The 25,204-nt window shown below is 41.4% G+C and overlaps 1 protein-coding gene across 1 annotated transcript; it reads left to right on the plus strand.

Annotated features, from left to right (window-relative positions):
• Positions 1-851: 851 nt before the first annotated feature.
• ISX (intestine specific homeobox) lies at positions 852-25,204 on the plus strand. The gene is made up of 5 exons (XM_077783121.2): positions 852-1,472; positions 8,989-9,225; positions 19,612-19,763; positions 23,592-23,708; positions 24,391-25,204. Exons 1-5 carry the CDS (start codon positions 1,193-1,195, stop codon positions 24,625-24,627), a joined length of 1,023 nt encoding a protein of 340 aa, XP_077639247.2. The 5' UTR covers positions 852-1,192; the 3' UTR covers positions 24,628-25,204.

Raw genomic sequence — 25,204 nt, forward strand, 5'->3', positions numbered from 1 at the left:
CTTTCATCTTATCAGGTGTGGTTTATTGCCCCCTGGTTACACAGTAATTTTGGTCTCCACTCCATGAAAAGGTCATATGATGGGATATCAGCTCAAGAATTGTCAGTTCGCTGGACAAATAAGGCAGGGACTGCCAATACAATTATAAGAGCCTGATAAGGAAGGTGCAGAGAAGAACCAGCAGGAAAGGGAGAAACTACCACAGCAATTTAAAATGTATTGGGGCAATTCCAGAAGAAGGCAAGAAATACCCCTGGGGGGAGGGAGAGAGAATGAACAGGAGTGTATCTAACCACATTCTTCCCAAAATAAAAATTAACAAGAAGATAGAAGTGGCTCAGGAGAGGAATCACAGGTATTCACCCTCATTAACCAGGAAATCTCCTGCTGTGCTGGATGCCTAATTGGTAGGCTTAAGCAACTGGTAGGATGATCATCAAGCTAGCTTGCCTCGTAGCTCAGGATGGAAAGAAAATAATGTTTTCTCTTTACAAGTATAGGTGGGGGGTAGAAGGCACTAATTCCTATTCTTACACATGTTGCAAGGGCCATCGCTTTTTCTCTTGTGACTGATGAGATAATGTTAAAAAGTACCTGCTTGGAAAGTTCAAAGGGTTTTCACAATAGAAGAAAAGAGAATCTGAGCCAAAGCTGATGGCTAGGAGGATGGCTGAAGGAAAAGCTGGGAACTGCTGGTGAGGAAGGTTTTCATATGTGACAACTCCTTATACATGAAAAAAGTTTACAAGTTGTCTCTCTTGCTAGTAAATGGCCCGAGGATCAAGTATTTGTCCTGCGAATTATTTTCTTAACTCCATAATGATACAAATCCAGTGGGCTTTATGCAGGTTTCAGCCTGAAAGCAGAAAAGGAAGATAACTACCCCACAAACAGGATTTACCAACAAGAGGCAAACCTTCCCAGGGCATTCTTCTCCTGGTTCTGCAAGGAGCACACCTCCTCCTGGAATGGCCATAGGATTGTTCAGAGCTCCGTAAACACCAGAGGCAGGGGGAATGCTCAGCAGTGGGTGGGGTTGATAAGACTTTTAACCCCCACTTGTAACACTGCCTTTCCCAGACTCAGGGAGTGCAGGTGTTGGTCCCAGGGTGATCAGCAGCGAGGAGCAAGCGTGTGTACTGAGTTGCGGGTCGCCTTTTTCTCCTCCCAGCGCTGCGCGGGTCACCCGGGCATGGGTGGGGAGAGACACGCACCATCCCAGCCGCGTGTCCCTCGGCGTGCTCCGAGACCCAGGGCAGCACGACAGCACTCTGTGTCCCACGGCCACTTTGGCAGGAATATGACGGACCCCCGGGGGTGTGCTGGACAGAGGAAGCCCAGCCTGTCCTTTTCCATTGAGGAAATCTTAAAGAAACCTTCTGCCAGCACTGTCCCGGACAGTGAAACCAGCAACAAAAGTAGCTATGCTGAGAGACTTCCGTCCCTAAAAGCAGACTCACCGGTGGCCTTTGGTAAGTGCTAGTTATAACACTTAATGAAAATATTCTTCGCTTTTTGATCCCGAAGGCTGTCAGGTTCAGTCATCTAGAATTTTAATTCTTTAACTTTTATAGGAATTTGGGATTTCCCTTATCAGGTACAAATCATTCATTATAAATGCAGAAATAATATTTTTTAAATAATTTGCTTTCAACCTTGCAGTAGATTGGACTCTGGGGGTTTGTACATTATAAAGCCCCAATGTCACTGGAGAGGTGAGTATGCAGCCTGAAAAGTTATTTCAGGTAGCTCTGTCCAGTGAGGAGTGCTTATTGTAAAAAATACAATACATCTTTCCTTTTAGAAAACAATACTCTTGTTATCTGGTCGGGGGTGGGGGGGAAAGACAGATAAATGCATACTGCAAGGACAGGTATTCAGTTTCAGGAAGCAAGCCTAAGACTCCTGCAACTTAACAAAATTTTTGGAGTTTCACTTATTTCAAGAGTTGACTGTTGTCTGGAATTACAGCCAAATCTCATATCAGCACCCTTTTTGGATAAATTTGACCACTCACCCTCAAGCAGGAGAAATGATCTGTAAGGGTAATGGTAGATAAAGGAGTATTAGAAACCAATTGCTGGAATAAGAAAAGAGAAAGCATATATGTTTAATATTTTTTTTTATCATCATGGACACTAGGTTCTTTCATGAATTAAATAAAAACAGCTGATAGAAAATTTGCATTACTTTGATCTTAGCAAACCAGTCTAAGTACATTAGACTTTTTGACTTCAGTTTTCACAGTTTAGTTACTCTGGCCTTGACTGAATTTTTACCCCCACAGAAATTGTCTCCTTCTTTTGTTAAACAAAGAACAATGTCCAGCATTTTCTGGATTTAATTTTTTTTCATCTTTTCCAATCTGCATTTTCCATAAAATATAGATACATATACCACAAGCAGATCCACTTAAACAAAAAATGACCTGTAGTTTAGGCACAAAATTTTCACCCACCTCTCACTCAACTGCTTTCAATAAAGCTTAATGCTACACTTTATTTTTTGTAATATAGAGAGATACTTTCATGGATCAGGACCCCGCTTCCCAGGACGCTGGATGAGCCACCCATTATTAAGGGAGAGAGTCTTTTTCCAAAAGCCTGTCAGTCCAAGAAACCATTGCCTATTCACACAGAAAGCAAACAAGCCCTAATGGTGAGGGAAACTATTCACTACTGTAACATTAGTTATTGGGGTTGGACTCAAGCACTCCAACACTGACTCGTAGTCATGCTTTGCACAAGATTTGGATTTCTTTTTGCTAATGTGTGACACGGGATTACCTTGTTTACTCACCATGCGGCAGTCAACCCACCACTCATAGCATTGGGGCTGAATATACTACTGCTGCCTTTGTGCCAGTAACTGTAGCTTTCCATGGAAACTTGTGTTTGGGAAAGAGAGATAGCATTCTGCTGGTTTTTCCAGAACCATAGGATAACTGGGGTTTGGGGGGACCTCTCCATATCATCTGCTCAAAGAAAAAGCTGTTCTAAAGATAAAACAAGGTTGCTGAAGTATTTGGCAAGTGTTGCTTGCCTTTTTTGCCACTGGTACTATTGGAGGACTGGAGCATTTGGAGATTTCCTTAAACTGTTGTTGCCAACTGGAACTGGACAAGCAGTCCTGAAAGAAGCAGGAACTTGGTAGTTTGTAGAGGTGGACAAGGACATGGCTGATGCTGCTGCTGGAGCAGTGAGGCCCATGTGCCAAAAGGTTTTGAAGGGGGAGAAATGCTGCTGTGAGCTCTGGCAGTGTGGTTTTGTGAGCTGAAAGTCCTTTCCTGAGTCCAGTCACTGTGTGCCACTGGATCCAAAGTGAGACAAATACCACCAAAAATTTAATCAGTACTTGTTCACAACATGGGCTGCAGAACTACATTTCAACAGCATGAGAATTTTCTCTAGGAAGAGAGACAGGACCTTTTTATATTAAGTCATTTTCACAATCAATATGTTGAAGCCCAGTTTTACTGTGTGTCTCAGCTAAGTGCAAGCACAAGGGTCTGACAAGTCTGCATGCGGGACATGGTGGGTTCCTGGCACTGCTCTACTGCACTGCCAAGTTGCTCCACCAGAGCATACAGCCAGTTTTTCATCTTGAAAGCAATGCAGGCAGAACCAGCAGGCCTTGCCCTTGGGTTTTCTTCACCATGATCACACTAGAGAAAGACTGTAACTGTAGCAGGCGAATATCGTGATTCTTCTCTCCCCTGCTAGAAAGCAAGGCTGGATTCATGAACTTAAAGGAACATAGATTATTAACTAATGAAAACAGTATATACATGTGAAGATTCACTTAATTTTTACTGGAAGTGGGAAAATAGGAAAGCTGCAGAAATCTTCCAAAATGTTGTACTTTGTTTTTGTAATTGATCAAGGAAGTTTAAAAAAAAAAAGAAAACAAAACCTTTTCACTGTTTGTTTCTTACCTAAGAATGTGGTACCTGAATTTATTACCCTTTGCTTTCTGAGCAGAACTGTGGTTTATTCAGATAAGTTATGTTTAATTCAGAAGTGCAATACCCTGTGCTGTACATCTTGGGATAATTGTTGTATTCCATCTAAGTTGTTCAGCTTTATGCCATATAACACTGTCATTAAAAAATTGTGTAAATAATCAGCCATATCTAGTATGGCTCAGTACTGGCCAAGGTCAGGGAACTGAAATGAGCTAGGGAACTTGCTGGAAATTCCAGGATGGGACACAAATCCAGCTGCTCTCTCATAACAGTTCAACAGCAGCAAAGAAGGAAGTACTACAGGTCAGGATTAGTTATATCTTATTAAGGATTTTAAGAATATTCCCCACAATCCTATATGGTATTTATCTGAGCTAAGCTATGATTCATATGAGAGACAGGAAGATTCATATGGCACCACATAGGCTACACTAAGGTAAATACTGAGGCCAGAAATTACCATCTGATGTGGACAGTCTCAGTACCAAGATCTCACTTGTCCTGGAGTCTAAATCTAGTTATTATGAGCTGAGGAGATGGGTAGGACCAGGGGAGCAGAAGATGGCAGAGTATCAGAAATGGTTTGACTTGGTGGTCTAATGTTTGGACTCTATGATTTTAAAGGTCTTTTCCAACCTCTTTGTAACCTAAATGAGAGTTACAAATCAAGATTCCCAAGAAAACCCATGGGTGTTGGATCAGATGACTTCTAGAAGTTGCTTCTAACAAATTATTCTGAGTCTCTGACAAAAAGGATGTTGTGATGTACAGTGCAAGCCTCTCACATGGTGGGGCTTGATCATGTATGGGAAGATCTCTGGGCCTGACTTCTAAGTTCATGTTTTTGTGAGTGTAATTCCAGTGGGACTTGGAATAAGGAGTGTGCTGTGTTATTTGAAGCATTTGGCTTTCCAGTTACAGTGTTAGTCATAGGGGAGTTCACTGCACAAGCACAACAGCTAGAGGACCTGGAGCTGCAGTTGTTGAAGCCTCTTGAAATCTTTGAAAGACTCTTATCTAATTAAAAACCAAATTATGGATAAGAAGGCATTTTAGTATGCAGTCTGTGCTTTTCCTCTCAACCTTTTGTCACAATGCTTAGAAAGGATAACCATGGCCTTTGCAAGGAATACAATTAAACACCCAGTGAGTGCTGATCTCCTCCCTTGTGCCAACTCTTTCATTTAAAACACAGAAGAATATCAGGCCTATTTCAGAAAAAAATTGTTCTGGAATTCCTGGGAACCTGATTTTATGTACTTGAAATCACATCTGAAGTGATTGTTCGTTACTCCCCTGGTTTCTGCCAGTGAAGTTTCACCAACAAGAGATCCTTTATCAAGTCAGGGAAAGCTTGGGATGAAAGTTTTACACCTGGGAAATTAATAGTGAAAGCAGTAACAGATATGGTAATTTCGTCATTCAGCCTGTGTTATGCTCCATCCTGTTAAGGATATGCAAATTCATAGGAATACAACCACTACTTCACACTCAAATGTCAATATGTTGATCGTTCACCTTTAGCAACACTCCACCTATCTTTATCACTAAAGAGGAAACAAACTGAAGGAATCTAACTGAACAGATGCCATCTGGCCAATAAGACCAATTCACCCCACCTATTGCAAGGAAAACCAATAAGCCAGGAAACCAAAACACTATACAAATATGCTTCTATTTCTCAGTGACAGACTCTTCCCTGTTCACAGCCTTAGTAAGACCCTAAAATCATAAACCTTGTGCCTCCTAAGGTCTGTCTCTCTCCAGTGATTACACAACAAGGCTTAAATGGAGCTTAGGTGATCTGAAATAACCTTCTGCTTTCAAAGTGAAATCCTACTATCTTGGCTGAAATTGTCCATCCTTTCCTATGCAACTGAAAGTCAAGACAAAAAGACCATTTTGAGCCACAAGTCAAAGTAATTTCTGTGCATGACAGTAATGACAGTAACAAGTATCTCATGTTGTGCTAGGCTGAAATGTCATTTACTTCTCTGGGGAAAAAAAAAATAAAACTACATTCCCTGGAGGAAGTTCTGTCCCATGCCAGTTCATAGCTGTTTTTCAGAGTTCCCTGCTGGAGTCACATGAATGTGTACCAAAAAAAAATTCAAGTTGTCCTAAAGAGCAACCACTCCAGGCAGGCTTTTTTCTTGGTCAGAACAACACCAGAGAACTTGCAATGAAAACAGGACTGGGACTCCTAACTCTCAGCTATATGCTGTAAACTCAATATTGTCTACCTTCAATCTTATTCTCCAGAAAAATCTCCTTGATTAATTCAGAGGTTAATACTTAGAGGTTCATACACTTTGATCCCAAACAACAGATCCTCCCACTCCTTTTCACCAGTTCACAGAGACATTGGCACTTTCCATTCTGCCTGGGACTGTCTTCCATTTCCTCCCTGTTCTTTCTACTTCAGGCTGTAATTGCTCTATCCGTGCTTATACATAACTCGTGCTCATCACTGGGGTATGTAAGCATCGCAGGAAAAATATTGGGGAGGAAAGTTGTATATAAAGAATAAAGATATGTGAAAAGTCTTCTATAATTTAGGAAAAGCTAATGTCATTCTTAGAAAGCTTTAATCACTCCCCATAAGAGCACCTTGCTTAGGTACTCTTACGTATTTCATTACTGTAGGATATAAGCATCATCACTTTTGTAACACGAATTTTCACAGCATCACATCTAGCAAAGGAGTGCAACTAGTCCTTAATTTAGGGATAGGGGACTACGGTAAAAATCCTGGGCTAAGAACCTATGCCAACACCAATATCTTCTGATCATCTGTTATTTAACCCCTGCCTCATGCTAGTGACCATTCCCAGGTCTATCCTTCTCCTTTATCCCACAAATATTATTCAAATCCTCACCTGTCTTCTCACCAGAAAACTCAAAGTTAGTTAATACTAAAGGAATAAAATGAGTGCTATTTTGCACAATGTGCCTCAAATGCAGAGGTGGGCCAGGTTTTTAAGGTCCACATGACTGTACACATGTAATTGTGTTTAGAAGGTTACTCAGAGATTGGTGATATTTTAAATAGATAACATTTGAACAGTTATTCCTTATTGAAATTAAGCTTTGGATATTTTTTCAAGCTCTTACCACTTCTTTTTATTTATGTATTTATTTATTTATGTAAGTGTCAACCCTCTATAAAACTCTATTGTGTGAACTCTTAGGGAGGGCAGAATCGGAATTGGGTACTTTGTCTCCAGATGTTATAATTATCATTGCTCCAAAGCTGCTTTCAGATAGAACTTGTTTGTTTGAGAAAATAAATCTCTAACAAGTCTAAAAAGTTAGATGTTTTTCCAATGTCAGACATGACAACATATATATATATATATATATATATATATATATATATATATGTAAAATGTATATTAAAAAGTGGAGTCTCTTTGAGTACAGCCTGTAGTGGTTCACACCTACTGCCATTTAGATATGAGAAGGGAGAGGGGATCACCCACAGGTGCAGCAAACTTCAGAGCCCAGATGTGGGAGACTGCTCAGGAGTGCAGTCCGTTACTACATTAGGGTTTTAATGTTCTTTGGCAATAATAGCAGACAAACCTGTACTGTCATATTTGCTCCCAGGCCATGAAAACCTAAATTCCCCAATGGGTACCTTATGTTTATGTCTTGCCTTTTACTCTAGCTTTCCAAGCAAAGAAATCCAGGTGGGTCAGAGAACTAGAGCAAATTTTAGATTTGCCATTGAAGCAGCACAGACACAGATCTCCTGTCTCTGAAGAGTCAACTGAGCCATGATTGCAACTACCAAAGGCAGTACATCAAACATTCAGCATCAGGGTAGTGGCAAAGCTGTAATACAAATAAGGGAGGTGGAGAGTGGGGTGTTTGGTATAACTCTCTTGGGATGCTGACAGCCACAGACAGCCCACTGCCATAAACTTCGAGGCTTCCCAGCATATTACATTTCAGTGCATGGCTTTGCAAGGTCTGCTTACATTCATAAGGAGGTGTAAAAACTCATACTACATTCATGAGGGCAGAAAAGTCATCTGGAACATCTTTGAAGTGCCCCTACAACACAACTGAAGTAATGGTGTTAGTAATAAGGCAACACTATGGCTGAAGAAAAATTGTGGCTTCTGGGACCAATTTCCTCAGCACTTGGGGTCAGGTGTCCTAGCACATGACATGACTGGTTGCTGCTGAGGTTACTGTAGAGATTGTTTATAATGTCCATGCTCAAATCTAAGTTAATATTACATCTGTACCTCATGAAAATAGGCCAACACAATTTTGTCCTGTCAACAAGAGTGTGCAGGTGATTTCACAAAGATGAGTTGGCTGTCAGTACCATTCTAGATATCGCCAGCATCACTTGTCACAAGGCAGAGGAAATGTTGACAGCATGGGCAAAGGCTGCCTTTAGAATTTTCCAATGCCTAAATCAGAGGAGCAGGCAGCCCAGATGGAGAAACAAGGACACAGGGACCTGAATTGGGAAAGACACTGACTTTTAGCCTATTCATTGGCCCATTTTCTATAAGGTAGATGTACCTACAGGGACATTTTACGAAGGGACCAGACTTTAAAAGCATTTGGCATACAGCAAATTCCATGGCAATCTTGATGACAGATTTTCAGAGCAGCTCAATATCCACTTTGCTTCCAAGTTCTTCCAAAAAGGCAGCCACTAATTTGGATACTGATAGGGAAGCTGAGATTTCTCTATCTTTTGGTTATATCTCCCTATTTTTTACAGTCCTTCTTTTGAAAATCTCTTTATAAGGACCATTGAAAGTTTTAAGGGGAAGGAAGCAGAAAACAGGTAAGATTTGGGCGTCAAATTCACCGAGATCCTGTGTCTGCAACATGGAGTAGTCTTGGCATTGAAGTACAGCACAGAAGGATTAGGGCCATTTGAAATATGATCAGGTTTGAATAGTACAGTATCCATACCACTTTTTTCATACAAACTGAAAGGTGCATTGAATGGTGGCTGCTTTATTCAAAGCTGTCTTGTGCTGTGTCCTTCACAGATTCCAGCAGCTGGAGTCAGTCTGACTGTGACTTACCTTCAACCAAAATGCTTCTTCCTACCACATGTGCTACACCCATGGCCAAAGCAAGGAGGGTGCAGGTAACTCACTGCAAAAGACCTACTGCCAACCCAGTGTCCTTCCTGGGTGAGGACACGGGACGTGAACATCTGGAAGGCAAAAGAAAACATGAGGAAGATCAGCTGTGTGGTTTCCCAGTGGACCATCCACTTCATGGTGAGTGCCTCTATATCCAGACTTTCCCCTTCAATGCCCCAAAACACAGCTGTTATCTTAGAATTATGTACCAAGCAACAGACAGCACGAGTGTTTCCATTGGCTGAGTCACAGTAGATGGTCATAGCTCTTGGATGAGTCACAGAGACAGTTCTTCATTCTTGCCATCACAGACTGAAAAGCCACTATTTGAGCCAGAATTCCAGCTCAGTCCTACTAACTCTACCAATGTTAGTGGTAGTGACTGCTTGGGGTGTTTATTGCCGTCCTGCTTAGGGTGTAAGGAGTTACCACATTCTGAGCCTTACTGCCACGGTTGTGCAATGCCCATTTCCTGGAAAATGTGCATTGCACAACAGGGGGAGAGAGGCTGGTGAATAAGCTGAGTCAGCTCAATGTGCTCTGTACACCTTGGACCCACTGTACAGGTGATGAAGAGGTCATCAGCATGCACACAGGCAAGCCGGCGACAGGCAATAGATCTGGCAGGATGTGTCAGGCACAGTTTTCAATGCTGGCCACGTTGGTGAATCTGCTAATTTAATTAGTTGTGAGCATTGGTAAATAGTGGTCTATCTCTTAGCCAAAGCACTGGACAATACAAATATCCTTTTCCAATATGTTGCACAGAGACTTTAGGCTAAGCAGGATAGTTGGTACCTGAACTAGAAAAGTTCCTAACAGACAGCAATTAATTAGTAACATGTGACAAAAATTTCTCTAAGTCCTTTGTGTTTGAGAAAAAGTAAATACAGACATTCATACTACATTCCAGAAAACAGGTTTTCAGAAGCAGCAGAAAGGTGTTTTTGCATAGTTTGTTACTACTTACACCAGGGAAAATAAGGCATTTCATTTAAGTCCATTGAAGATGGCAGATGTGGGGTTATTCAGCTGGCTTTCCTGAGATTCACACATCATCCTTGCTCCATACTCTGCAAGCTGGCAAGAGAAACAGCACTTTCTGTGAAATACATTTGAAAGAAAATCCTTGTCTCTGCCACTGCTGCCAAGGTATACATGAGTCTTGTGACAAGCTGCTGTCACCTCCTCCTCCTGCACGAGACAGCCATCAGTCTTGATGCAGGGAGACGCCTTGTAAGATAACTGGAAATGTTAGCTTTCCTCTGCCCTGTAAGCTGCACACAGCTCATGACAGCAGGGCTAAATCACATGGCCTCCTCATAGAAGAGCCAGGGCTGTATGCATCTGGCTCTCAGAGTTGCCTCTGAATATAAAAGTAGACTATTCACATATTCTCTATATGAGGGAGTCTCCAGCCAGGAGGATCACACCATAGCTGGGAGGTGGCTATCCTGACTTGGCACTTAGCCTCATTGACTGGCACCATGGTGGGTACCAGCCTCATCAGTAGAGCAGGGGAGGAAGTGTGCAATTATCTGCACAAAATGGAACCAACATGAGCAGCCCCCTTCAATGGCAGAGTGTATTTTAAAGGCATTTTAAACTAAATCCCTCTGTTCCTTGGTCACAGTGAGGTTTTGAAGCCAAGCAGAGTTTTAATGATCTGCCATTTTCTAGGCTACTGGTTCCTGCAGTTGCTGAGCCTTTGATACAAACTGGCTGGAGGAGGAGGGAGAATCCTAAAGCACTGGATTGACATTTTCCCTGCAGTGTGCAAACAATGATGTTTCGGATCCCGTTCATACACGGTGTCACTCCTAGCAGAGAGTTGGAGGCCTAGGTTCTGTGTCTCAAGTTTCAGCCTCTTTTTTCCGCTTTACATTACAGGGGAAGAGCTAGTGGCTCTTTTTCTCCTGACTGTGGCAGGTATCGGCTTTCTCAGACAACGTCAGCAACAACAGCTGCATGAAGGGTAGACTGCATCATCCCTGGAAGCAGTCTGTAGCCCTGCTGATAGCAAATTAACTTCTGTTCATGCACCTGTGAACTGTGGGGGGCTTCAGACCTGCTTTTGACATGGCAGCTACAGGTCAGTTACAGATCCTCTGAAAAGGCACCTTGGCAGTCCCAAGTGTCCATAACATATCCATGGAGGTGTCCCCAGGACCTCTCTCACACCCACATCAACGATGCCTGATAGCACCCAGAGGAACAGCAGCAGCATCAGCAGCAGGCAACCTTTCTGATGTGAAAAAACATCAGAAGCCCTTAGCAGGGCATTCCTTCACCTCACTTAGCATACATCTATTAATGTAAAACACCTTCATGGTTTGTGAGGAAGGGCCCTGGGCTCTATCTAGACACACATATCCTGTTCAGTTGTCAGGGACTAGAAGAAATCAGGTGTACTATACAACCACCTTGGAGGCTAGAGAGCTAGGCTTTGGTGCTATTTTGTATGAGACGAGAAAGGTGAGGAGGAGGCTTTGACAGCAGCCTCCTTCATGGGCATGTGGTCTGAGATAACAAGAGCACCCCAACTGTGACCCTGAGTGTGGGATTTGGAGGAAACTCTGTAAAAATTCCCTAAAATTTTTCTTTTCCCACAAAATGGCTTCTGCCACTAAGCGGTTTAGAAATGCAATGTCATTTAAGCTAAATAGATTTATACCCTTATCACGAATCACTTGCTGGAAGCAATGCTTCTTGCACTTTGAACTTAGAGGCTGCATTGTAAGCAAAAAAAGAAAAGGCCTCATATGCTAGAGACATGCTGACATTGGCATTTAGTTTTGCTAAATCCTTCTTTGAATTTGAGTGCCTTCATTCTGAATGCTGTATGCCCTCACCTGTGGCCTTCTGCATGGAAAGCTCAGCAGAGCCTTTTCAGAAAACCTGGATTCTTGGAAAGCAGCATTGATAAAGCTCATTTTAGAAGGAGAAGCAGCTTTGATAAAATCTGTTTTAGAGGGAGATCATTCTAAGGAGAGTCATACTTTGAAGCTGCAGGTACAGGCTCTGTTTGGGCCAGCTTCTGTGAGATGAGTCATTGCAGCCCCTTTGCCATGTACAACTACCATTGCTGCCAAGGTATTCAAAACGTCAGAGCAAGCAGGGCAAACTCTTGTGGTTTTTGCTCAGCCTCTCAGCACCTGTCTATGTAAACACCCAGATCCTGAGCTCCCACTTTCATTTTAATTACATCTCTCTGCTCTAAGCTCCCTGGGGCTTGGCTTACCAGTTCAGAAGAGTAGAGCACTGGAGCCTGAGAGGATAACACACCCCCATGCCTGTCTGGCCTGCCTGCCTGCAGCAGCTCCTGTGGAGATTGCCAAGTACAAGATCCCAGCCTCATTTGGATCCTCCTGGGCAATAATTTTGCAATGAGTCTTTTACACATGCTGGGTCTGATTGCATACATTGGGCAGGTGTGCACTGTAACTACATCCAAAGGCAGTGCCTGAGTGTGCCCTGCATTGTACACAGATAAGGGTTCCAGTCTTCTGCTCAAGCAAAGGACCAGTCGGTGCCTTGGAGAAGCCAGGGAGCAGCATCACCTTCAGACACCTTCGGGTGGATGTCTGGTCCTTTAGGATTTCTTCTCTGGGCAATAATTCAGGGACAGCATAGATCATGCTTCAATAAACAGAGCTGGCTCCTAATTCCACCAGAAACTGAGGGGTTCACGCTGTGAACCGCACATGATTCAGAGGTTCATGTTATTTCCTGCAGCTCATGTCTTCATTATTTGCTGTAGAGGAGGCTCTGCCCTAATGAGTCAACATCACCCAAATATTTCCGTAGCAGAAATCCTCTGCACGTTGCTGACTGGGAGTTCAGAGATCTTTTTATTAATCTAATTGTTTTATTGTTATGATAGCATCTGTGATCCCAAAGCATATTGATGTATTCTGGTAGCAGTTTTCATAAAGACAACAGAAGGTATAGAGATAATACCAGTTCTGGAGGAAGCCCATTATAAATCATGTCCCCTCTAAACTGATGCCAGTTGCAGACATCCTTAGCTCAATGTTTATGTTTTCTGTAAAGTCATAAATTCACTTGTACTGTTCATTTGTGGACAATATGGTCAAATCCATGTACCCCTGTGAAACCGCATGGTTTATCTCTCATGGAACAGTCTTTTCCCCAATATGCTGACTTACCTTAATGCATTTCTGAATCACCCAAGAGATAATGAAGCATTGTGCAATCACAATCCCAGAGAAATATCAGCTGCCCCAACTACACCAATGGGACTGTGAGAAAGGGCACAAGCATCCCATTGTCCTGCAGAACAAAAGAAAGCTATTTTAAATGAAAAGGAAAACCAGGAGAAAAAAAAAAGAGAAATGCCCATATATACAATTTGGCTGCCATTAGCTGTCTTACCAGCCTTTTGTTTATCTGTGTGAATAGTCCCTGCAGTCCTCTGTGTCTAAAGTGCAGTGTTCCTCTATATACATTTGGAAATGCCCCAGAACACTGACCTTGTTTTGGTGGGTTTACTTGAGGTATTGTTGAAGGCTGATTCTTTTTTTCTCCCTCTTTGAAGACTGACTGTTTATAATGACACCCTGGATAGTAAATGAAATCCTGAATCCTTTAGTCTCACCCTTCAAACTCCGTTCACATAGAAGTCTCACTGGTACAAGTAAGCATTGAATAAAGCAAAGCTGTCAGCAGCTGGGGACTATCATAAATTCCTTTTGTGTTTTTTTCTCATAGGTTTTGGGTTCTGAGTTTTGTTTATTTAAAGCAAATGTTAACATTCAATGGTTTCCTTAAGCAGCCCCTTCTTTCCAGGGAATTCTGGATCCAAAGGGTACCTTTACACAGGACCCAGAGGTTAATTTGTTTCTTCTAGTCGAGTGACCATTTGTAAAGCTGATGGCACATCATGATTAGTTTATTCCAAAGGTCTTACTGAGTATTTATTGGCTTCTCCAAAACTGTCCTAGAACTTTTTATTAAAGCCCTGGGATATGATACTGTTTATTACTGTTCGTTGAAATTGAGGGCAGGTATTTTACCTGCTTTTTAGCAAGCCCTTTATGCTTAAAGGGAAAATAGCAGAGGCAGGGATGTAAATAAACATTCCTGATTAATGTCTAGATGTTTGCAGTTACAAATAATCACAAAGAGAAGGAATAAAGAAAAAAACCAGGCTGTCTGTGCAACCTGCAATAAACTCAGCTTTCTCCCTGTTGCAAATGACTGGTTCCTCACAAGGATTTTGGACCAGAGAGTGGTGGGGAACATGTTTTCTTTGGTGAGAACTATTATTGGTTTAGGCTGGCCATTGCTTTTAAGATGAGATTTGACTATTGCAAACATTGACTGAAATGAATGTGTCAAGTGTCAAGCTTGAGATTTAGCTGCATGGGGAACCTACACATGCATCTACCCCAAATCCACACGGGACTGAAGAAGTGAGTTCATGGAGGTGCAGGCCCTTTGGCCTAGGTACAGATCTGAGGGTTTGCTTCATCCTTCAGATACTCTGCTGACCACTGGCTGTGCCAGAGCTATGCTCACCATCATTTCAGGCAGCAGCATTTGTAAACACTGTCATCACTTTTCTGGCAGACAGGAAAGGTTAAATTCACCAGGGACTCAAGGTTGATGGTGAGCACAATCCTCCACAACAAACTGTCCGCATGAATGGTTTCATGCATACTGTCTACTCCTTGCCAACTCCTCTGACAAGCAGACATAAGAAACTCCCCTGACCACCACTGTACAGCCTGCTTAAACAGCTTTCTAGCCTGGTATTTTTGACTCACACTCCTTGAAGTCTGTACCTCTCTGCATTTCAGTCTTGATGTCAGGTGATTAGGCGCCGTACTCAGTGCCAGGGTGGGAGCAACTCTATATGAAGGCGTTTTGGACTGAAGAGAGGAGGTCTTAAAAAGACTTAGAAAGTTCAAGTTGTGGTTCTCTGAATTGACTTTGGCAATGCCTGAACAGGCAGCAACTGGATGCTAAATGCTGTGTTTCACTAGGATCAGTCTCACTGGCTATGCCAGTCTTTCTTAGGCTGAAAGACCACTTTAATAAAGATTAGCCACACTGCAATACTCATGCCTAAATATTGCACTACAAGCTCTTTTGAAAGCTATGAGCCACCTCTTTAACTAGTAGAGGTACAGGGCACATCCCTGTATTCAGATAAGCAGATTTTGTCCTGATGCCATCAGCACTCTGTAATAACTGGAGGTTTTTGCTATGGGGCTGTCTGCTGTGAGCAGAATCTCACCACAAGAAAACAGCATTCAGAAAAGCCATGAGAAGAAACTGGGTGGGAGAGCTGCATATCTGAGTTACAAAGAAGAGAGAAAGAGAGATAGGAACTTCTCTGAAAAAGGCAAAAAATGATGAAACAGAACTTAACCAGATATAATGAGACTCTTTTTCAACACACCTGAGTTTCTTTCTGAAAAAAAAAAATGATAGTCAACTTTGTTACACAGAGAAAAATGTATTTCTGAGGATATATAGCTAAAGCCACTTGCTTGCTTATGTAACTGCTTTCTCCTTGTCAAAGAAGAAGCAGAATCTTTGGATCTGGCTGTCGCATACTGTGAGAGGGTGTCTGTCCAGAAATGACAAAGAAGATTGCAGCAAGATAGATTGATCCTACCTGTTTTCATCTCTCTGGATTACCTACTTCAAGGCAAATATGTGCTAGTACTGATTTCCAGCCCTTCTCCTGCATTTTTAATTCCTTGTCCCTCCAGTGTACGGCTGAAGTCGGCTTGATACAGTCCTAGCTGTTACTGGGGTAAGTAACAGCTTAGGGGGTGCTACTTCGGTTGCCCAAATTGGGGGTGCAGTTGCAGAGATCTCCCTGAGGCAGCATTTTTCTAGCTTCTTGAGATATGCAGCTAAGAAACAGTAGTGCACAGTGTACCACAGGCTATTTGCCTAATACAGAATGTAGTCCAGAAGGGATTTGCCCCAAGTATAGCATCATTGCAGCTGTGCATCTTTTACTTTACAAACTGCAAATGTTAGCAAACTTTTACAAGAAGTAGTCATCAGTATCGATTTACTCATACCTCATATTTCTTGAAACTGTGTTATACTGGACCGTGGAAATAAGCTGCAATAGGCTAAGCTAAAACCATGTATATAAACAATTGCAAATCAGATGCTTTGAGCTGTGCTTAGTTTAAGGCCTTAATGTCCTAAGCTCCCTAAATTTTCAGGGAAGGAATGATGGGGGGAGACTTTACTTCATATAGTTATTTGGAGATCAGAGATTACGTAACAAAGTAAGTTGTGAGAGGCCTCTGGAGACTATCCAACCCCAAATCTAAGCAGGGCCAGCATAAATCAGGTCGCTTACACTTTTGACCAGTCTAGTTCAGGGTATCTGCAAGGACTGAGACTTCACAATCTCTCCTGGCCTATATGAGACTACCCTCATTATGAAAACATTTTTGCCTATTATGTAACCAGAATTTTCCTTGCTGCAACCTGTAGTCATTGATCTCATCCTTCCACTGTGCACCTTCAAGAAGAATCTCTATTTCTACAAAGTTCATATGTTCCAACTTGCTTCAAGTCTGACCTAAAAATAAAAGAGATCTGCAAAGGACAAATGAGCCTGATACTGAATTTAAAGGAGCTATACTGCTTTATCAGCTTGGAGAATCTGGCCCTTCCAATGTCAACAGTAAGGCAATGTATAGACAGCTGTATCTCTAAGCATCTGAAAATGCTGACACTTTTAGCTGCCTTGTATTTTCAGGCTTGGTTTCAAGAGCCAGCTAACCTGCAAATGACTTTCACGGAGCATAAAAGCACACTTGAATATCCCCAGCTTTTACATAAAAAATAGCTCAGGAAACTCAGACAGAGTCTTATTTCCCCAGAGACTCTAGAGCCACATTTGAAAAGCCAAAGTTACACTTCCAACACTTCCTAGTCTTACATCTTCCACCCACATTCTTTATTAGACTGTAATTCTGAATGCTGTTGTTTGCTATGGGATCTCTAAGCTGAAGTCCCAAGGCAAAGGGAACTATCAAAGCTACAGTCAGAGAAAGTTTCATCTTGCAAGAGAAAATGTTAACATAAAGTCCCAGATATTTTGCATTTCCCGATAGTTTTTAAAAAAAATTAAAATAGAATGACTGGTTACTTATTGAAAAAAAAAAATTCGGTATTGCCTACTGGCAAAAGTTTTATTAGTTCACAAGAGTCTATTTTGTTAGCAATTTAATTTAATATATAGTCAAAATCAAAGTTCATCCTTCAGTCTCTACTGGCTCATAACTGACCTTATATTACTGTATTTTGTTCAATCTGATGAGTTTCAGCTTTGCAAAATCTGGTTTCAGTAGGATTGACACTTCTGAGCACTGTGCAGACCCTCCCCTTACATAATAGTCTTGTCTATAATACAGTTCACCTTTCCAGAAGGAAAAATGTGGAGGATTTAGAGTGGACTGATAGGGAGTTTCTTTTGCTCATCACCAAGTTATCTGGGTCATTTTCATACCCAAGAAGCTGGTATGAGACTCCAGAAACTCATGTGCCTGTTCTCTCTGAAGCCATGCTCTCTGGTCCTGGACATTTCTCGGGTGCCAGCAGGACAGAATATAGCAAGCCATATAGTACATGGGAGGTGAAAATATTCCAAACAAGAAACAGCATTATGATCTGGCAACACTGACTTATTTACAGGGGATATAGTGTCCTGCACAGATATTTCCCTTTTCTTGAATATAGCAATAAACCCCCTTTACAGTAATCTTTTGAGAAAGTTCAAGTAAATGTAATCAGGGCTTCTTAGGAGAAGGTGCCCTTTATACCTTCAGTGTAAACACACACAAATATTTCTCATTTCAGATCTCTGCCCCAGTAGTGCCAGCAAGATTCAATGGAAATAACATTTTTCTCTTGAGGCTGAAGCTAGTGCTGCAGTTTAATGAGTAGTACTTTTATAGGCTGGTAGAAAGTCTAATGATACGGATTTAACTGTGTTGGACATCAGCTTTATTAGGCTGTTCCTGAGACATGGTAGTATTGACAGTCATGATAAATGACACTCCTCAGTTATTCTTGCATGAGTGGGTTCCTTTCAAAGTCCCCAAAAGGTTTAGAAAATATGAAATATTCACAATGATATTGTGTCTGGGCTCCTTCCTACCAAGTTGATGAACAAAACACTTTAATTCTTATTTTCTGTGTCAACAAAGTAACAATGAGGTTTTGATTACAAAATGAAAAATGTCATTTTCTGATTAGAACAGAGCCTGCTTTATATTGGCCTAGGTGTTTCATTACCTTTACACTGTTTTAGCCCTCTGAAGGATGCTAATGACTGAACAAAAGGGGGAAAAGCTACCAAGTCTCTTTGAGGGGTTAGCTTAGCCCCTCGAAGTTAATTGTTCCCATTAGAAAGAGTATGCCTCTAGTTACATAGTATGAAGTGTTAGTTGTCATCAGACCATGGAAGACCAAAAGCAGCCATTCAAAATAGCAATTTTCTCTAACAACATGGTTGCATTGACAATTACTTCAGGTCACTGAGTAGCAAGCTCATCACAGTCAGTAAAATTGTATTAGAATTTTTATGCACCCATCAGATGCAGTTTTCCAAGCTCAGTAGAAAAAATCCTGTGATTCACAATGCTTGGCATATGGCTTTTTGTGCTGGTTACTCAATGTCAGTTGGAAGATACTCCATGCATCAGAGAAGATTCCAGCTTTGGGATGAGGCTAAACTCCACATTATGCAGCTCCTTTTTCCTCTTCCTTGCAAGACCTTCAGCATAATTTCAGAGAAACTGAGACCTCACTCTAACTTGCATCAAGTGCTATACACAGTTCATGATCTAAATAAAATATCCTGGTGTAGGAGGGCATTTTCAAAGCACTATAGGAGTGTTTAGGGAAGTACTTTTTGTGATCACACCACAGCAGGTGAAACAATGGAGCAGTCTAGGAGTCTCCTTAGGAATTCACAGCACTTATACTTCTGTATGGGCTTTAAGGCCTTATTCTTAAGGTTAAGTTCTTTAGGTTAAGCTTGTTTAGAAAGTCCCCACACCACAATGGTACAGTCAGAAAAATACCTTTTCTTTGCAAGAGCAGAGTTTAACTGCTGGCTATCCCTACTGCTGTAGGAATGATATGGGAAGAGAACAGCAGTTAATCAGGGGCCAATGGTTGGTCCAACACTGAAGGACTTTGGTGACAAACTCATTGCAGGGCTAGTGTGGTTAAAATACATAGGTGTTTGTTGCTGTTGACATGCAGTGGATCCATGGAATTAGCAGTGCAAATGGACACTTTGACTCATTCTTTTAATGATAAAGGAGTGCATTAACGTTGTCTTCTAGAGAACGTCTGGAGCCAGTCACCTATGATAAGTACATATCTAGAAGGAGCTGTAGATGCCATCCCAGCTGCAGAGCGGTTTACAGAAATTGCTGCATCTCTGAATCTTCTTGTGGTCCTGTAGCCTTTTCCTGTAAAAAGTAATACATCTTTCCTTGTTTTTCACAGCTGAGAGGAAAGGGAAACGAAGAATCCGGACAACGTTCACAGCTGAGCAGCTCCAGGAACTGGAAAAAATTTTCCAAGTGACTCACTACCCGGATGTCCATATTCGCAATCAACTGGCAGCAAAGATAAACCTCCCAGAAGCCAGAGTTCAGGTACAGTGTGTCTCCAAAAGGCTATGTTCCCTGCAATTCATTCATTATTTGGAGTGCATTCTTAATAGTTTATGCCTGGGTGGCAATGCTAATGAGATACGTGACCTCTCTCTTACCCTACAGATGAGGCCACTGACACTGTTCTCTTTTTACAAATAGGGAAAGAAGTATTTTTCACCCAGCTGTGACTAACCACATGGAATTAATCAAAGGGTTAACAGAAGCTCTGAGCATACTAAATGCATAGCAAATAGGAGTTACAGATGGTTATGAGTAACCTGTTGGACTCTGTAGCGACAGAGCAGCCATTTATGAAAATATTTATTAATCATTTATCAACCATTTATAGGCTAATATTCATCCAGTACAAACTGTCATCCATATCCATCTTCCATAGGGTCTCAAAAAGTATGAAAATAGTTGCCAGAATGGGAGTGCTTCTTAGTGTTCTGTATTTCAATAGGACAGGCAATAAATGCCTTGGCTATAATTTCAGTGCACAGAAACTAATCTGGTTTCCCCCAGTTGTAATATAATGTTGCTGACTGAGCTAAAAATTGACCCCAAATTCTTACTGCATGGGAAATCTGCTACATTAAAATATACATACCACTCTGTATTGGCATTTGGTGTTGCCTACCAGGCACTGTAGTGATTTTTGCATGAGGCAGTTTCTGCACTTGCTGCAATGCTATAGTCATTGGTGTACTTCTCTGCATATATTCCTCTCTAACAATCAAAGTTCAACACAGAGCTGTTTATTGACTATGACATGCCTGGGACCATTGACTAGCCATGATAATATTGCTTCATCATTAGGTGACAGGGAGAATTAGACCTGCATTGCTACAACATTCCCATTAGCAATACCAATACTCCAGTAATGCATTTCCCACAGCATAAAACACAAGCTGAGCTGCCAGTCAGTGTTCTCCACAGAACAATGAATCACATGAAAGAACAAGGCACTTTTCTGTTTAAAAAAAATTGTTTATTATCTGTATGGGAAAAAAAAAATGAGTTATTATGGGAAGCATCAGCCTGAAGTGTAAATGAAAGAAGTAAAAAGTCCCTCATGTATGAAATGCAGATGGCAAATTCATGACAAATTCTGTCTTTGACCTCATCCTGGCTGATAAAGGGAAATCAGCCACAGAACTAAAAAGCAGCAGTAACTTAGGTTCAAGTTACAAGTTATAGTTTCAATTGACTGCATTTGTCGCACAAATCAAATAGCACACAGAGAATTTACATGTGCTCTTGCTACTTTGAAATGGTTTTGACAAAGCTAAAAGATTTGTGTAAGTTAAATCACCTCAGAAATACAACTTAAACATCAAAAAAGTGAACAACCACTTGGTAACCAAATGAAGCCCTTCATAACTGTGAAAAATCTTGTGTCCTCCAATCAAGAAAAAAACTTATGGTTGCTGTGAAACAGCTTAAATGGATAGATGAAACTGTATAACTGCATGTGTTGCACAAAAAAAATTAAAAATTCTGTATAACTAAACATGAGAAACAAGAAATTATAAAAATAAATAGACAAAGCAGGAGGGCACAGGCCAAAGCTTTGGTCAGAAAAATTAAGGATCAAAAACTCAATAAAAGTCGATTAAGAACAAAAGAAAGAAAAAAACCCCAAAGTGATCAATTACATGGATCTGTTACTTTATAGAAACAGTAGGACTGTCAAGGATAATGCATAAATGGCAAAGATGTTCAGTCATAATTTCTTCTCTATCCTTGGAAATATTTCAGGTAACACTTTCTATAAGGATAATGTTGAACAGCAGCTGCTACAGACAGTTATTTTTTAATCTACACATCTAAGTAACTTACTTCCAGTGGTTCTGAAGAAACTGCTTGAGAAGTAATTTTAGGTCATCAGTGTTGATATTTAGTTCTGAGACATGAGAGACATTCCATTCCAGGGCCCTTGAAGAGATCTAATGTGTCAGTATTTAAAGGGCAAACAGGACAACCAGATAATGATTGGCCTGTCAGACAAATATTGATTTTTGGCAAAAACTGTGAAAAGAAGTGTATATTCTGTTAATGGAGAGTTAAAGAAAAGATAATATATTTAATGCTTATCAGCACTGGTTCATGAAAATAGACACTGCCAAACTCAACTTTTTTTTATGGTGAAGTTTTAGTGACAGTTTTAAACTGAAAGAAGGTGGATTTACTTTGTGTATGAGGAAGAAATTCTTTATGGTGAGATTGGAAAGACACTGGAACAGATTGCCCAGAGAAATTGTGGGTGTCCAATCATTGGAAGTGTTCAAAGTCAGGCTGAATGGGGCTTTGAGCAGCCTGGTCTAGTGAAATATGTCCCTGCCCACAGCAGAAGCATTGGAACTAGATCTTCTTTAAAAGATGCATTCCAATCAAGACCAGTCCATGGTTCTGTGTATTTGGTTAATAAAGTTTTGATATCTGCAGTAGACAGAGCATGAGGTACAGGTTTAAAACACAACAAAAAGGACTCATGCTGGGTATGGAGAAATCATTTTAGATGTAAGGGTTCTGGAGAGCTGGTTGGGAAAAAAAGAGCAGTTTGGTCTGAGAAATGTTAAAATTTTTGCCTTTAGTTAAATAAAGTAAATCCATGAAGCAAGAGCTTTATCCCATGTGCAGATTTTAGAAGGAGCACTTCAGAGACTGAATGTTGGCTGGAGTGCCCCTGTTGCCCTCCATCACTCTGTGAGTGTTAAATGGCATTGTTTCACCATATAACTCCTGCATGGTAGAAAGGGAATGAAAAAGTTCATACAGACAAAGCAGTTTCCAGACACCTGCAAACCCAGATAAACAAAACTGTCCTCTCAGTAACCCCAGCTACTTCTAACTATCAGCAATATAGCGGCTAACTATCAGCAATATAGCAAAGGGCTCCTGACATTCCCATTACTTCTTGAGTGAGAGATGCAGAAATAACTGAGCTGCTTGTTATTTGGCTAAAAATACATATGTATTTACATCAAATAGCACCTGTCTTCAATATCCAACACTTTGTGTCCATGTGAACCACTTGCTTACATTCAAATAACAAATCCCTTAGCAAGCTAGAAACTACAATTGAAGGGGGTTTCAACTTTTCACAGCAGTGCAGCAAGATGCACAACTGCAGCTGCACAATAAATACATTTATACCTCTGCCAGAAGGCAGACTGGTCAAATCAGCTGACAAATGAAAGGATCTTCCCAGAGAAAATGAGTTGTCTGCTTTCCAGTGCAAAAGAGATGGCCAATAACATACTCAGATTGCTGAGTGGTCCTCTTGGGTCTTTCACTTAGGTCCCTTATGTGAATTTCCAAATGCTACCAGCTAAATATAGATAGAACCCTGTTACTACATCTCCACTGGTGAAAAACTTTTATTGCGGCATATCAAAACATCTAGGTGGATCTTTTCTCAGTCTATTCACTTGGAAACAGGGCAGAAGAGCTCTGTCATGAGATGTCACACCTTCTAGAGAAAGGGAATGCTATGTGCAGTGACCACTGCACAGCTTTTTCTACAGAAGGATCTGCTCTCCCCAGAGAGCCCTGGAAAACCTACAATACTGTCTTTCCTTGAACAGAGTGATCCTATTTCTTCTGAGAGCCACAATAGAAAACATGGTCCAGAGATCCCATATGCTATGCAAAATGTGAAAAGCGCTCTGTCAAATCCAGTGGTTTATTTTAGATTTACTTTAGATTGGCCTCTGGTTCTGCTGAGCTGGAGGTCAATGTTTTCTGATCCTCAGAGGAACTGTGAGGAGTTCCTCCTTCATAGTCTGTTAATTTCTGTGCCTTTTCTTTCTTGCCTTTATCCAGATCTGGTTCCAGAATCAGCGAGCAAAGTGGAGGAAACATGAAAAGTTCGGCAACTTTGGTGGCCTTCACTATCTGACAGAAGTTGATTTTGTTCCTGCTCCCAAGTCAGATATCACAGTGAGTATTGGATGCTTTTTGTCAAAGCCACTGAGGGAGAGTCAGCTATCCTTTACCAGGTAATCACTTCACCAGTAATTCCATGGGACTACCCCAGAGAAGGACCACTGGAAAAGACAAAGTTGGCAATATGACAAGAAATCCCACCATAAATCCATTGATCAAATAACACATTTCTTCATAGAATTAAACCTGTTTCATAAATATTCTGGGAGATGTCTCTTGTAGGGTGGTCCTTCCCCATTTTGCTTCTAAATCACTTCCCTGTAAATCATACTTTGATTCAGAATGTCTTTATAATCAGAAATTTCCTGAAGAGGAGGGCCTAAGACATTTGCAGCCACAAAGTCATGTTCCTTTATGACAGAATCTCTTTACAACATCCAGCCTTGGTTTGGCTGACCAGTACCTTGACCTATGTTTTAGCAGTCCAGGACTGTTATTTTTCAGTCTGCTACACAGGCTCTTTCCCTGACAGGAGTTTTTTCATGGCTAGAGAAAAGAGTATTTTGCTTTGTGTCCTGGGTGGCAACACATCCCCACTGGGTTTTAGGAAGTCTGTTTTTCTAAACTTCTCTTCTTAATTACTGATCACCAGGGTAACAAATAAGGTTGATTGTAAATTTCATCTAAGTAGAAGTCCATATTGATTCACCTGAGACTATGCTTTTATTCTTGAAAGGCTTCTAGCTTGATGCCAAGAAAGCTCTCTGCTTCCTATCCTGCCATGGGATACTACTCACCACTGCAAGGACAGCTGACAACTGCCTGGCTGCCCAGCACGCTCTCCTTCGCTCCCCACCACGTGGAGCTGCTGCCCTTCCCAAAACCATACTTGCTCTTCAATGTCCTGCCCCCTTACAGCTCACTGCTACCCTGCAAGTTGGAAAGGAGCAGTATCTGTGCCAGCTCCTCATAGAGGAGGACATGGGAGCTTTGGGGATGTCCTCCATGGAGGTGTGCAGTTCTTCTCCTTGAACAAACCTGCTGGGATGATGGGTTGGAGTGGTGCCAGGTCACCATGCTGGAGAAGTGCTGCCAGGAATTGCCACAGCCCAATGGATGTGTGCAAGAGGCACCAAGGACCAGAAAGGAGCTCCTCATCTCCCTGAGGAGCAGCACACTCTGTTGAAATCCAACCCTTCAACCAACAGTGCACCAAGCAGCCCTGCAAAAGGACTGGGATTTTACTCAGCCATGAGACGCTGGATGACCCTCTTGCACAGATGGCTTGGGGCAGGAAAGATGCCTGGGATAAAGTGTGCATAGGCCTAAGGTCCAGACAAAAGTGCTTTTCTCTGCAGGTTTTGGTCACTTTCCTCATACATTCTGGTCTTCATGTCCTGGGCTGCTGCAAAGAACGTGTTTAGGTCAAAAATCAAACTTTCAAGATACTTTTTTTTCCAAGTAGTCAAATGAGGGGGAGGGGGATTGATTTTCTGTCTGTGTTTTTGACTTGAATAAAGGGGCACAAACACAATCTGAGCTGAAATATT

The sequence above is a fragment of the Lonchura striata genome, chromosome 1A (genome assembly GCF_050655825.1).
Source record: "Lonchura striata isolate lonStrDom1 chromosome 1A, ASM5065582v1, whole genome shotgun sequence".
Taxonomy (NCBI): Eukaryota; Metazoa; Chordata; class Aves; order Passeriformes; family Estrildidae; genus Lonchura; species Lonchura striata.

Coding starts and splice junctions, on each gene's coding strand:
- ISX (XM_077783121.2), top strand. CDS start 1,193: ATGGGTGGGGAGAGACACGCACCATCCCAGCCGCGTGTCCCTCGGCGT. Junction 9,226..19,611: donor AGTGGACCATCCACTTCATG/GTGAGTGCCTCT, acceptor TGTTTTTCACAG/CTGAGAGGAAAGGGAAACGA. Junction 23,709..24,390: donor CTCCCAAGTCAGATATCACA/GTGAGTATTGGA, acceptor TATTCTTGAAAG/GCTTCTAGCTTGATGCCAAG.